The following is a 16,334-nucleotide window of genomic DNA, read 5'->3' as shown; positions in this document are numbered from 1 at the left end:
GAAGAATGATAATACAATTATAAGTAGTATAATTTTTTTACAATTAGTTTTTAAAATGTTACTTTAAAAAATTAGTGCATATTATCATTATCGTTACTTTTTAAAAAGTAAAAGTGATACGTTACTGTTTCTGAGAAAGTGATGCCTACTTTTCAAGTAACGGTTTGCTACTTTTTCATTACTTATATGTAATGTTGTAGTAGCTCATTAGATGTTTAAATTACATTATTTGATAATTATTGTTAAATTTAATACAAAATATCTTGAGACACTATACGATATTTTTTATATATAGATCAAACTTTTATTTATGTTAAACTTATTTAATAATTTACTAATTCTTTTTTTGGTATATACTCAATTTTACAAGAATTTGGATTACATTTTTTTATACACTAGTATTAGTATTGCATTAGAAAGCATCCTGATAATAACTTCCAGTACTGAAAATCTATGGTACATATGTTATGTACCATAAATTAAAAAAATTTATTCAAAATCATTCAATACCGATTATCAGAATACAATCTAAGATACTGTAATGTAAAGTACTATATTGAAATATGTCTATTTAATTGTGTGATTGTCGTGCAATTTATTAAATAGATATAAGAATAGAAAACTAAAGTTATGGTAAGAATGACGACTAAATTCATTACCGTTCCTAATCCTGCAAAAACAAATTTTGCGCATAGCACGTTATAAATTTTTAATACACGCACATACGCACGCACGAATATATTTAATACATATGAAATATATTTAATAAATTTTTATTTAATTTTGATACATTTTAATCTTTTATCCGTCTTATTAACTAATAAATTATCATAATGACGCCCAATAAATTTATGGTAATTGTGAATTATCTTCTTTTATATAATTACACAAAGATCTATTATGTTTTTTTATTACCACACTAAGCCAAGTATTCAAATCAAAATTTTTGTTGCAGTATGTGGCACTATTCCTTCTGATATTGTACCAGGCTTGGGAAAGTTACTTTGTAAAAATAACTAGTTACAGTTACAGTTTCTGTCTTCCAAAAAATAACTAGTTACCGTTACAAGTTACTGACTTTAAAAAATAACTCGTTACAGTTACAGTTATTGAAAAAGTAACTTAAAGTTACTTTTCAGTTACTTTTCTGTTTTTTTTTGGTAATATTATAAAACATTAATAATTTAAATACGAGACTTTTACTGAAGAGCATCCACGTAAAGTCTTTTCTATCTTTAATTGTGTAAAGCGTTATCTACAATAGAGACTTAAGCCTTTAACCTTAAGAAATTAACCAATAATAATTGATTTATAGAAGAATAATCGATTGTGTTTGGCCAATTTCTTAAGGCTAAAGGCTTAAGTCTTTATTATAGTCTTTATTGACGACGCATAATTTGCATGTGACATGTTTACATATATTAAATATTAATTACCTATATGTACAGATGAAAACTATGTGAATTATGTTCTAAATTTTTTGAGGATAAAGGTTGGTTTATAATAGCCGTAATCGTAAGAAATTGGTCAATCATAGTTGATTTATAAAAGAATAATTGACTATGATTGATCAATTTCTTATGGTAACGGCTATTATAAACTAACTTTAAGACTAAGTATAGAATTTAGACTCAAAGGCATTCTTAGTAACCAATTCTCTGCTGGCTGATTATCACACGTATGTACACGATAGACCAGCCAGACGATCACACAACACGCAGTGATTCTTCGCGAGCATCCCGGAATCGTACTTGAATATCCGGGCCCTACAAGTACAGTCGTGAGCTAAAAGGTTGCAACACGTTTTCTTGGATGGTTTTTAGAATGTAGACTTGCTCCTCGATCGGCGAACATAATTGGTTGAATCCACAAGTAAGAACCAATTACGTTCGCCGTTCGATGAGCAAGTCTATATTTTAAAAACCATCGAAGAAAATGTGTTTCAATCTTTTAGCTCACGACTGTATGTACATACAATCGTGTATCTACATGTAAATAACTTGTAACCTATGACTACTGGTACGGGGCTGCCAAATGTATAACATATAACCGTTCATTGTCACGTGTATCTTTCTAGACAGAACTTTTTCTCGGATCACATCATCTCTCATCATATCATCTCTCTCGGATCACATAAGAAGCATAGAACATAGAATTGTCACTGCATCGAGCAACAGTGGCTGCGTTCAGCAAACTCAGTGGTTGAGTGAGCGCTTACTGCTATTAGTGTAATCTTTTAGGTCTAACCAATCACCAATTACATTAAAGCTGCGTTCGAAAACATCAGTTGAGTACCCTCATATATATCATTTTATCCTTGTTGTTTACCGATTGTTAAATAAAGATAAAATGATACACGACGCCACTCGGGTGATGTTTGCAAATGCTATCTAAATTGGCAAATGAGTTTGAAATATATAAAGTAACTATAAAAATAACTATTAATTTAGTTACTAGTTACACAAATAATGTAACTAAGTTAAGTTTATAGTTACAGTTGAAAAAAAGTAACGAAGTTAAGTTACAGTTACCAAAAACAGGTAACTCTAACTGTAACTTCGTTACAAGTAACGAGTTACTTCCCATCCCTGTATTGTACCGATCATTGTGAGCGGTAATCGACAAAATGTCACGGAATTTCCGTATCCATGCTTCATATATACCGCATTGGATACGAGCAAAAGCAATTTTTTTGCGGGGCGACTATTATTCAAGAGAATCTCTTGATAACGGCGGCTCATTGTGTATACTGTATAATGAGGAAACCACTTCAAGCCAAGTCAATTTACGTATTAACGAGAAACATGTTTCGCGATTATGATAGTCCCTTTCACGATCAAGACTCGTTAAGAAGAATCGGATTTGCTATCGTATACCATGCGAGGTAACTAATTTTTACACAATATTGTCGAAAACTTTTACATCATTCTCATTCAACAATTTCGCTAATTCCTTTTCCAATTCATCATCAAAGTTTGTGTTGTTTAAGGTCCCAGATTTAGAAGGGAAAAAAGCGGTAGATACAACTATAGTTGTATCTACCGCTTTTTTCCCTTCTAAATTCTGTTCTGATCGAATGATAAATAGTGCACTTCGTGTTATAATTACAAGTAATATGTATTTCAGCACAGCGTTATGTAGCATTTCAATTATTTGAGATTATTTATTTAAATATTATAAAAAATCAACAGTTAATAGTAATTGGCCGACTCGCGATGTGTGCATGTGTGATTAATGATATATTTTATTAAACTTGTCGCTACCATGTCTTTTGACTTATTATTATTAGATTTGTTGCAAAATTAATATTCTTTTAAGACAAATTATTCCAGAGATAAATGTATTGACAGGTGCATTACGAAAATTATGGTATAAGATACGGCATGGATAGTCTCCCTGAAGCATTAGAGCAGAGCTCGGCAAGAAATGCACATTTCGCCCGATTTTCAGTTGACTCCGCTTAGCGCTCGTCCCTTACTTCGACGTCCCGCGCGCAGCCTACGAGCCGCGCGAGGCTCAGGACCGTGTCACCTCGCGACTCGCGACCGTATCGTGTCACCGGTCACCGGACCTTATATATATATATTTTATATAATATGTATTATATATTATATTAATATATAATACATATTATATAAAATATATATATATATATATATATATTATAAAAAACGTAAACTAAAACTTTATATTATATATATATATATATATATATATAATATATATTATAATATATATTATATATTAATATAATATATATTATATATTATAAAAAACGTAAACTAAAACTTTTATTTAATAAATCTTAGATTCTAATTTGTACTTTGCATTGCAAATAATCTTTAATTGCGCATTTTAATGTATAACTTTTTAATTTGGTGACTACCCGACAGTGCGGAAAGCCAAAAGTCTCATTCACACTATTCACAGTGAATTTTCATATTTGTTCACAGGTCGTGAACGTGAATTTTTATTATCAGTGACTAATTCACAGGTAGTCAATTTTTGCTCAACTCTATTAAAAATATGTATTCGAGGTCCGGTGACCGGTGACACGATACGGTCGCGAGTCGCGAGGTGACACGGTCCTGAGCCTCGCGCAGCTCGTAGGCTGCGCGCGGGACGTCGAAGTAAGGGACGAGCGCTAGGCGGAGTCAACTGAAAATCGGGCGAAATGTGCATTTCTTGCCGAGCTCTGCATTAGAGTATGAAGAAGTAGAAAAATTTCAAATAGCATATCATATTCGTTATGGCATAACACCGAGCGCGAACACCGTGTACAAATGGGCTTTCATCCCCCCCCTCCAGTGGGCCGCATTTTCTCGCGCATGCGCGGCAAACCAGTCGTGTCTAGCCATCTGTGATGATGGGTTCTTTTGGTGCCCGGCTCCGTCGATGGCTACGTTTAGAAATTCACTATCAGTACTAAAAATATCTAGTTTACATTACGTAAATTATAGATTTGCAGTACTGACAGTGAATTTCAGAACGCAGCCGATGAAGGATATAGGCAGTAGGAGTAGGTTAGATTAGGTAAGTATGTTATTTTATTATTAATACCTATTAATTTATTTATATTTTTTTAATATAATTAAAAATGAATTCCGAAATTGGTAAAGGAGCCATTAAAAAAGAAAGAATTTTATCACATCTGTTTGTGACGGGGTCTAAGTGTACCTTTATTCCTCTGAATTTGATACTTCACTGAAGTCACTTGCACAGCCAAGTGCGAGAAAACGCGTCCCGAACGGTAACGCTGCCCTCCACTTGACTACCGTCTCAGACTTGAATTGGAAGCCGGACCGTTCGATCGGATTCTTCGTTCGCATAGAGACACGAGTAATTCGACACCGATCGCTAACTTGTAATCCGGGAGACAGAGGAAGGACACGACGCAATATTCCGATCAAGTGTTTTAGGAGACACACGAGGTACGTGGAAAAGCTAGCGAGATACGTTCTCGTTGCGGCCATGTCGAGACCGATGATACTGTTTTATCGACCATCCACCTTGATGTGGCATCATGATTTTGCATGCTCTAGCTCTAAGCGCCGGATATTATTTTCATCGATAGCGATACGCGTTGCTTACGATTAATTTCAAAGCTAATTTTCTGTGCGAATGTAGAATTCGACCCGTCACAAAGTGCGTCACTACACAGACATGTTCTAACGTGGAATTACCCAAGAAGACCGGTGCTTCTATCTTTTTTTCTACTCGCGAGGTTCTAGGTCATAACAACAAAACGTGTGCCACAGAATTATTTTGAAGGACTTTCCGGCAACAGACGTATCTACACTGAAATCATTTTATCTATTCTGTCCCACTAAATCGAACAATTTTCGTGTCGATTAGAGTCCTATATAAAGAGAGAAGCGACATTGATGTCCAAAGCTCTGATTAGTAATCTGATTGATACTTGATTGGCTAAGCGAGTAGCCGTATTGTGACCACAGCTGTTTGTAGAATGATACGAATGGTGTTTGATGACGTTAGAGCGGTCCCAAAATGGCGGTGGAGGACTCAATTGGATACTGAAGGTTGTGATGGGGGTTCAATGTCGCTTCTCTCTTTATATAGGACTCTAGTGTCGATGTTTCTTGTAGGAAAGCTTCTCACGTACACGCGAGGTTATTTGATCAACTATCCTATTGTGAATATTTCGAAATTTGTTCCGACATTTGTTACAAACTGTGGAAAAAAGAGATCACACAAAATCAAAAGTCAAAGTTATAAATTTGTTCTGTCTAGTAACATATCAAAAAATTATAGTTTTAAACTGTGTAAGTTATAAATTTGTTGTATATTCTTGGCTTATATTTCTTATCTGTATATATTCAGTAACATTAAGGCTATTCTACAGAAAATGCAGAATTTTGAATTCAAAAACTTGTTTCTCATCTCAAGATCAATCTGTCTTTGTCTTACGTATGGTGAAACGTAGTATGCGAGACGAAGACAGACTGTTCTTGAGATCTGATAAACAATGAATTCAGAACTCAGGGGGTCGATTGCGTATTCCAAAACCTAGTGAAAATGGTAAAAATGAGCTCTCACTCGATTGGCTATTTTTCACCATAGTGGAAATGCGATATTTCTCACGTGACATTGCTCGGCAAGTATTTTGATGTCGAGTTCAATCAAACTGTGTCGAATTTGGTCGAGTTTGCGGAGTCTTGTATCATTTCAGAATGGAGTATCTTTTACTTTTTATTGAGCAAGAGGAAAATGCAAATTACAAAAAAAATTAAAAAAAGAAATTTAAATTTATTAAGAAGGAGACTGAGAGATACTCAAGATACATTCGATATTCTAGATAATATATTCTAGATAATACATTGTAAAATTGTATAAAGTATATAAATAAATTAATAATTATATAAGTATATAAATAATAAATAACAATAAATAAATAATAAGATGTAAATAATATAAGTATATATTGTAAATAAATTATGCAATATTTACGCACCATTTTTTTTTAATTTTTTTCGGGACACGTCGTTAATCGTCAACAGGAGGGACTTTAAGATTATTGGAGATTATTTAACTCAGAGGCGATGCACCGTTTGTTAAAGGTTATGTGAAGTATTCTACCATTGCTCGCACTCGCATTTGTGATTTTTACTCACAATAGTGAGCATAGGCATATCGCATTTTCACTATGTTCATAGCCAATCGCGCGTATTTTTTCATGTGAGATGAAAATACGAGAAGTGAGAAAAGTCGATAAAGATACACAATCGACCCCCAGGTCACAGCTCGCAAATGTGAATATAACTCTCTTTTGTTTGACTTGTGTTATCGCGTCCTTTTTTTGTTCTGTGTCTTATATAGAAAGACTGTACCATGTCGGTTATAAATAATTTATTTATTGTGGGCAAGATTAGGTAGTAACTAGTTAAAATGTTAAAAGTTAATAACTTCTAACTTGGTTAATCTTAAGTAATTTAATTTTTAATTTTAACTAGTTATTTTTGAAACATTTAAATTTATTAATTTTTTTTACCAAGTCAAAAATTTATGTAAAAGGAAAACGTAAAAGAAAAATAAATTCTCACATATAAAATATTTTTGTTGTTTCATATAAACTTAATTTACAAATAAATTATTAAATTTGTTTGATGATCTACATTATAATTGTTCTGAGTAATTTAACTTTAAAAGAAACTTACAAATTTATAATTTTATATGAATTTTATATGATGCAGGTTTGTGAGCAAGTTAATATTTCTTTTTAATTAAATTAAATTAAAATTAATGGCATATCAAATTAATTTAATTACGTTAAAATTAAAATAAACTTAAGTTAAAATGAAAAGTTAATTGTGAAAAGTATATATGATAAATTAGAAAGTCATAGTTTTATAAAATTATAGATTATTCAAACAGTTATAACATGGATCATCAAATAAATTAAATACTTCGTAAATTAAATTATGAAATAAAAAAAATTATGAAATAATAAATATGAAATAATAAAAAAATATTTTTTTGACGTGGAAATGTGGTATTTTATCTTTTATAATAATTTTCTTACACAAATAATTTTTTAACTTAGGAAAGAAATTTAAAAATAACTGTGTTTTAAAAATAACTAAAGTTAAAAATTAAATCATTTAAAATTAACTTAGATTAATTGTTAGTTAAGGCTACATTCAGAAATTCACTGCCAGTACTGAAAGTCTATAGTACATATAACGTAAATTATAAATTTTCAATACTAGCAGTGTATATCGGCATGCAACATTAGTTAAACGTTAACTTTTTAGCTTTATTATTTAACTTTTTAACTACTCAACCTTACTAGAATAAATTATGTCATACAAACATCTAACTATATTATTACTTTTATATAATAAATTATTCAAATATATTAATTAATTGAAGGATAGAAAATTTCTTTAGACTTGAAAACTTCTATATTCTAAAATCATTCGACATGCTTGAAAAATTTCTACAAAAATAAATATAATGCCGGTTTTAGGGATATCTAAAAACTAAAACAAAGCCATAGGAATATAAATGATCTGATTGAGAGAATGTTAACAAAGAACATACATACAATTAATGAGAATAGAATATTTGAGACTTGTCGAAATGTATAAATAGAAACTACTGTGATGTAATATTCTCATGTTTCACAAGTTTATCTATTTGTGTAATTTGTTACATTATCTTCATCCGGTGGATTCTCGTTTCATCGATACTTATTTCTAAGCAAGAACTTGTGTGTGCAAAAAAGCATTGCGATTTTTCAAGAATTAATATGGACTAATATTTATTATCAAGCATTTTTACAAGATTAAATTTTTTTTATTTGACCGTTATTTAGAAAGTCTTGTTGCATGTGGTTGTTTAAAATATTAATATTTATGCATCGTTAGTTGAATAAAATTTTAACAAAATCAAATGTTTAAATTGTAAATCTAAAAATAAAATTGTTTTTTGTTATTTTGATTTATCACATATATTACAATTCTGTCACAGGTTTATATATCACTATTATCATTAATTTATACATGTTATTATATACTTCTTTATTATATTATATCAGATTAAATTACTTTTACCATCTTGTAATCTCATTTAGATATTGTTATAATGATTTATATTATTAAAACACAAAAATTTTTTATATAAAATTTTCCAATATAATTACATGATATATGTTTATTTAACATGCGATATTCATTATTATAAGTAAAAACTTATAGCTGAATAACAGTTGAGAGTTGATGACGCATCGGACTTTTCTCAAGCGGCAGTAAATATGGCGCATCAGACCGTAAGATCATTTAAATAATTTTTTACACAATTGAAATACATACAAAAATAAAATAATGATAAAGTAATCATTAATATTGACAATGTGTTTTTACAGTTTGAAGAATGCGCCATTGGCTATGATAAAGGACGTGGAGCACTTTTATTCAATAACAATGACACAGATTATAGTGTAGGAGGCTACAATAATAGCAAACGAACAAACTATAAGGAAAATAATGACAATGCTCATGAAGATTATGAAAATAGATATAATGGCAAACATAATAAATTTGGAGGACGCAACAGACAACAGGATAGTGATGGGCCGCGTCATGGAAACAATAGAGGAGGTGACAATGATCGTAAATGGCAAAGTAATCGGCGAAACCAGTATGATGACGGTGAAACTGAAGATATCGGCTTTAATGGACACGACAGATCTAGAAGAGATAGAGATGATAGAGGTGAAAGAGGCGACAATGGAGGTGGAAGAGATGGTGGTTATGGCAGAAATAGGGATAACGATGATAATGATTTTGAAGATAGGAAACCTAGAAGAGATAGGGGTGAAAGAGGTGGCAGAGGAGATGGAAGAGATGGTGATTATGGCAGAAATAAGGTAGAAATAGATATAAATATGAAAATAGATATTATTATCAGAAATAGATATTATCATCATAATGATAATGATAATAACGATTTTGAAGATAGAGGACATGGACGAAATGACGATGAATCGAAAGAAAAACCAAAAAAGGAAAAGAGTTATATCCCATCAGAACAACCAAATGATGAAGGTTGCTTATTTGGGAATGAAGTTACAATGGGAATAAACTTCAATAAATATGATGATATCGAAGTAAAAGTTACTGGTGAAGGTGCACCGCATCCAATACAATCTTTTGACCAATCCGGCCTCAGAACTATTTTGTTGGAGAATATTAAAATGTCGGGTTACACAAAGCCTACTCCAGTTCAAAAGTACGCCATTCCGATTATAATGAGTGGCCGCGATGTAATGGTTTGTGCACAAACAGGCTCGGGCAAAACTGCGGCATTCGTACTTCCAATTCTACACTCGCTGTTGCAGAATCGAAGAAATTCAATTAAAACAAATTTTTCCTGCGAACCATACGCGATTATTGTATCGCCTACATGCGTTATGTCGCAAATTTATGACGAATTCAAGAAATTTTCTTTGAACTCTATCATTCGTATTGAGGTTATTTATAAAGGACCATCAATTTTACAGCAAACGAATAAAGCCAACGGTTGCCACGTTTTAATCGCAACTCCAGGCAAACTGTTGGATTTTATTGAACGAGGCAATGTTGTACTTTCTTCCTTGCGCTTTTTTGTACTAAATGAGGCTGACAAAATGCTTAAATTAGGTTTTTTGTCTTATATTGAAAGAATAATACAGCATAAAACAATGGTAGCTGCGAAAAAAAAGCAGATGCTTATGTTTTCCGCTACTTTCCCGAACAAAATACAAGAACTTGCTGGTAGATTTTTACAAAATTACCTATTCCTCGAGGTTGGTATTATCCGAGGTGCTTGCGCTAATGTAGAACAGATCTTTGAGCTAGTATGTGATCATCGCCATAAGCGAGAATTGCTCATAGAACTAATAGAGAAAAAAAAACAATTTGGTAATCTAAATGGTACTTTAATATTTGTTGAACAAAAAAAACATACGAACTCCATTGCCGCTTTCTTGACAAAATACAATTGTCCCGCTACAAGTATCCATGGATTTAGATTTTCTCAAAAAGAAAAAGCCCTATTTGATTTCAACGAAGGAAAAATTTTGATAGTATCGGCGGTTGCCGCGCGAGGCTTGGATATTAAAAATGTTTCGCACGTAATTAACTTCGATTTTCCACGAACGATCGACGAATATGTTCATAGAATTGGTAGAGTTGGAAATTGTGGAAAAGTAACTTCATTTATGGATGTAAATTCTGACATGTTTCTCACTCGAGATTTAATTAAAATTTTAAAACAAGCTGATCAACTAATCCCTGATTGGATGGAAGATTTCGGCGGTGAAGGAAGCGAAAACTACTTCGTGCCAGGAAATGACAGATTTGGCGGGGAAGATATCAGAGGCGTAAGTAACATGTCTTAATTTTTTAAATTGAATATATTAATATATAATTCATTTTTATTATATTCATAGTATGTTGTCGTTGAATAGGTAAAAATGGTTGAAAAACAGCTGGAAGTTGATGATGCATCGGACTCGTCTCTTAAACTTCTCAAAGGTGCTTACGCTGATGTAGAACATAATTTTTATTGGACGTGTAGTCGGAGCGATAAGATAAAACTACTCAAAGAACTATTTAAACAAAATCAACTTACAAGTATGGAGGGTACTTTAATTTTCGTGGATATGAAATTAGTTGCGGGATTCGTTGCGTGTGTCTTGTCGGGAAACATATATTCCAGTGCATATTTAGTTGAAGACAACTTGGAAAAAGATAGGAGAAAGTCCTAGCTAAGTTCGAGCAAGGAAAATTGGCTTTGGTTATAACGCCGGTTGTCGCGCGAGGCTTGGATATTAAAAATGTTTTGCACGTAATCAACTTCGATTTGCCACGAACGATCAAGGAATATGTTAATAGAATTGGTAGAGTTGGAAATCGTGGAAAAGTAACTTCATTTTTTGATCCAAATTTTGACATGTCTTGCACGGGTGATATGATTAAGATTTTAAAACAAGCTGATCAACCAATACCTGTTTGGTTGGAATCTGGCGACGGTGGAGGAAGCGGAAACTAGTTCTTGCCAGGAAATGGCAGAAGATTTGGCGGGAAAGATATCAGAGGCGTAAGTAATATGTCTAAATTTTTTAAATTGAATATATTAATATATAATTCATTTTTATTATATTCATAGTATGTTGTCGTTGAATAATAAAAATTATGTTGTAAAAATCATAAATAAAAAAGAATTTAAATCAGTTATTAATAAACATGAATATGAATTTTTTTTGTGCAGGATGCATACGAAGGTGAATGCGATGATGTTGATTATGCATCTCTTACACGAGGAGGACTGGAAGAGCAATTGTAGATTAAATGCTATTATTTTTTGTTTACATTTAAAAAGTATGACTGATTCTATTGGTAGTGATGTACAAATTAAAGTTTTTTTTTATGCCGAATTGAATTAAATGTTTCATTGAAATTTTTAATAATAATTGTTTGGTTAAATTTTAATGATTCAAGTCATACTCGAATAGTTAACTATGTTTCTTTAATGGATTATATGCAAAAGTATATGAGCAATGATGACAATTTATTTTCGTTTCTTATTTCTTTAATTGTCAATATATCGTGCTTTTATCAAAGTTCCTCATAATATGATAGAAGGAATGTACGATGCATTTGAACTTATATTTCTACCTCACAGATAAAGACTCTATAGGTTGAAGTAATTAAGTTTTAAAGTTTATGAAGCATTTTTAATTACATTTATTACATTGTATAAAACCAAAAGTTATGTAGTTATTGAAAAACAATTTGCCCAGTGACAATAATTGTTTTTTCTCTTAATTCAAATATATTAATCTTGATATAAGTATATTATTGATAAATATATCGGTCTTAATGTAAGTATGTTATAAATAATTCTTTGATAACGGTATTAAGTTTCAAAATACAGATGGGATATAATTTCGTAAAATAAAATTTATAATTAATGATTTTTTCTATTGTCTTTTGTCATATGCTTTATTTATGTTGATTTTTATAATTTAAAGATATGAAAAATGTATTTTTATATTAATATTAAAAAAGCATTTAAAATCTAAAATCAGCCATGACGTAAAATACATTCTAATACTTAAAGTATATTCTAATATTAAATATACATTTTATTCCCCGTGCGAATCAGCGAAAAGTTACCATTTGGCTCCTGAGTACTCGCCGCGGCCATATTGAAGTCGTGACGTCAGAAGCGAAAAATTGCGTGAATAACACGTAATTTGGTCCAACGTGCCATTTCTAAATAAAACCAATTTAGATAAAACAGATTAATCAGATGGCTTTAAAACGCTTCTAGATAGCTTCTATTATTTTTTTTTTTAATATAAAATTGAACACAAATGCCTATTTAACTAAGATAATTGTAATTTCACAATATTATTATATTAATGAAAAAGAAATTGATTAATCAAGTATAAAAGATTGATTTATGCGTGAAATTTGAAATAAGTACAGTGTAATATTAATATTGATAACTTTACGTTTAAATAAATCTAATTATAATTCTATTAATGTATGTGTATGCGTGTAAAGGACAATCTGATTAAACTAGTCAAATACAAAAGATGCGTGACCTACTTACTCGATAGCTGAAGTAAAAAAAGTAACAGGTTAACATTTCTTTTTCTCTGTTCTTAAAAGTTAGAATAATTATAGAATTTTAGATTGTTAGCGCGCGCGCGCGCACACACACACACACACACACACACTCTCTCTCTCTCTCTCTCTCTCAACTTTTATATAATATTCTTTAAATAATAGAGGAGAAAAGGGTAATATGGTACCCATTTTCATTTTATTAAATCATTTTGTTTATAATTAATATTTTCTATTGAAACTTGAACGATTACATTCGTCAAAGTGTTGTTTGACAGATTCTAGGCTCAAAATAATGAGATATTTATTATTTAGGACGTGATTTATAAAAATCTAATGCTCTGCATAATCGGTGGCAGAAAAATAGTGGTCGTAATATGGCTATGTATAAGAATAATTTAAAAAAGTTAGTTTACTTTAAAAGAAACACAGTATCTTGTTACAAAATTATGTATTTTTAATTTTTCATTGTTTAGAATTTTCCTAATATAGAATTTTCTTGCGATCAGTAACCCTAAAAATATACATTCGTGTATGTACATTCGTGTGATAATACACTCAAGTTTAAGAATAATGAGAAAGTATGAGTATAATAATTAAAGGTTAAAGGTAAACCTTGAAAAAGTTTAGAAGTGCTCAAAAGTAAAAATGCCTTATAACAATTGTCACTTATTATGTATTGTCATATTAACATCACTAAAAAACGGCGGGCTACTAAATGAATAACTCCATAAGCAATTGTTAGAATACGTCATCTAATAACGGAGATAATAGGGGTAACCATATTGTCGACAGTAGCCATAATACCCTCTTCTCCTCTACTCTATAATAAAAATAAAAATTTTATTTAAAAAAACGTGACAATTACAAAATTTGTTTTTTTAAATGCAATTACTAATTCACAAAGAGAACGAATTTTTTATCTTATAAAAATAATATAAAAAATGTAGATCACTGAATAAATTATGAAATTTATGCATACATTATACCGATATTGCAAAAGATGTAGTCACGCAATATTTATCGATTTATTTTGAACCTGTACATAAAAATGCAAAAAGTATGTTACGTACATTTCTGATGAATTTTGTTCTATTGCATAATATGTTACTATTGAATAAAATTTAATAAAGGAGCGATATGCCATTGTGAGGAATACACGCCTTCCATTCAAATGCATATAATTCTCTAGAAATCATTTATTATTAAGCATAATACAATTTTTGTACGATTATATTTGAATAATATATTCATATGTGCGAAAGTAATGATAATAATAATCATTGACACAAATATTTGGCGAGATCATCATTATGACAATATGCGCAAGAATATAATCTTAAAATACGGGGGTTACAAAAAAAAAAGAAAATGCGTGTCCAGAATGTACAAGATTTAATTCCGAATAAGTGGAGATTTAATACAGCACGGTGAGAAAGGTGGAATAAAAAAAAAATAATAAAAATTCAAAAGGTTCCTCGTGCGAGCACGCTTGCGTTTTGGATAGGTACAATTAAAGATTTCTTGGGTTTTTTTACATAAAATTTAATCGATGGATTTACACACTTGCAGATGAAAACGCATAATCGGACGATTGATATCGAAGGTGATAATTGCGATTAAAAATAAACATTTATATAATTCTGTAAAACGTGCATCTGGACACGCTAGATTATCTCTTTGAATTGAAATCTACTCATTTCTCTCGAATTCTTGTCTATGTCTTATAAAGGATCGTACTCGGAACATTCTTATAATGATTTTAGCGCATTTTTTCGTCATTCTAACATCTTTATAAGCGCGTTCTAAATACAGTGATAACGGTTTTACATGTAACATTTCTGTTCTCGTTTAAAGAAATTAAAAATTTATTTGTTCACGAGTTTGAATTAATAATAATCTAAGCAATAATTTCTCCGGTAAAGGAAAAGGCCTCTTGTGTGTTTGATGTCTCTTTATATGCCACTATTGTCTAATAAGAGGCCTGTTCTTTTTAGTTGAACTGACTGTACTAGTTCCCAGTTTATCTTCTCCCCTTCACGTTGAAAGAAGAAAGATAAACTCTCAACTAGTGCAGCCAGTTCAGCTAAAAAGAACGGGCCTATAATATAGGTATAAATATCTTCAGATGTATGTCAATTTTTAAGAATTTTAAGAACGCCAGAATTATCCAGTTTAATTCCACTGTGACTATTTCATAGTATCTTAATTTCTTTTAGGAATTGAAATGTTTTAAATATTTAGTCCACTAATCTAATTCTTATGTGTTCTAACGTGTAAACTGTTCTGTTATCACTTACTGACTACTCTTAATCGCTACTACACAGTCTCGGATTATTATAATTCGTCATCTCACTATGAATCAGTTTAGTGTATTATAATGGCAATTTTAAACTTCGGCCACGTATGCCATTAAAGTACGAGCATCTCACGAAAGTGCACTCATTCGCACTATTAATTAGTAAGTCGTAATACAAGTTAGAAGAATACTAAGTTCCAACATTTTTTGAAACATAACATTTGGGACACTATTATATAAGTCTTAACTTCTAATAGGAACACTTTGTGATATTTTTACATACTATTTAACAACACCCGCCAAAATGGCAATATAAAACTGAAATATTCATCACACTATCTTTTATAATATTTGAATATGTGTTATTCTGTTTCAGTTTCGGTGTCTTAATATAATTGTAAATTCATTATTTATTTACAAATTATGAGGTACAGAGTAACCATATTTTTTATTAAATATTTGATTATTTTTGCAGGGCGCTACTTATGAGGACATGACAAGAGATATGACAAATTTATTAAATATTCTAAATACCGATTTCTTTATCCTTAAAAGTAACATAATAATTTGCACTATACCGCCATTAGTGCTCAATGACGATTCTAAAAAACGTGAAAGATTAAATCAGTTTAACGACTGGATTAGAACATTGAATTACAAAAAAATAGATTTGTACAATATACTGACCACAGATAATCAAGAACTACGTTTTGATTTGTTTCAAGAGTAAGTATCAAATAATCTGATTTGTATAGCAAATAATGTAATTTTAATTACTTAATAATCTAGATATTTGTCCTTACTATGTAGCAATTAATTTAATTTTTTTTTTATTTAATATGTTATTTATGATTTTTAGAACATTGACTGTAGTAAGCGGCGTTAATTATTGGTACATG

General features: G+C 30.6%; 2 protein-coding genes across 3 annotated transcripts in view; one reads left to right on the top strand and one right to left on the bottom strand.

The window, feature by feature from the left end:
- LOC105207466 overlaps window positions 1-16,334 on the bottom strand; it is a 53,196-nt gene that overhangs the window by 24,898 nt on the left and 11,964 nt on the right. The window contains exon 6 of one of the 2 annotated variants that reach the window (XM_011176958.3): window positions 12,482-12,779. The exons of the other annotated variant lie outside the window; for it this stretch is intronic. Within the exon in view, the coding sequence (XP_011175260.1) occupies window positions 12,666-12,779 (114 nt within the window). The 3' untranslated portion in view covers window positions 12,482-12,665. Of the gene's footprint in view, window positions 1-12,481; window positions 12,780-16,334 lie in introns of those variants that run through there. 2 annotated transcript variants of the gene reach the window in all.
- Window positions 4,299-12,478, top strand: LOC105207577 (ATP-dependent RNA helicase vasa). The gene is made up of 5 exons (XM_026133758.2): window positions 4,299-4,931; window positions 8,718-8,788; window positions 8,885-10,882; window positions 10,970-11,601; window positions 11,773-12,478. The coding sequence occupies exons 2-4, from the start codon at window positions 8,774-8,776 to the stop codon at window positions 11,267-11,269; spliced, it is 2,313 nt and encodes a 770-aa protein (XP_025989543.2). The 5' UTR covers window positions 4,299-4,931; window positions 8,718-8,773; the 3' UTR covers window positions 11,270-11,601; window positions 11,773-12,478.

This window comes from Solenopsis invicta, chromosome 16 (assembly GCF_016802725.1).
Source record: "Solenopsis invicta isolate M01_SB chromosome 16, UNIL_Sinv_3.0, whole genome shotgun sequence".
Taxonomy (NCBI): Eukaryota; Metazoa; Arthropoda; class Insecta; order Hymenoptera; family Formicidae; genus Solenopsis; species Solenopsis invicta.
The sequence above is the reverse complement of the archived record's forward strand: the minus strand, read 5'-3'. Positions and strand labels throughout refer to the sequence as shown.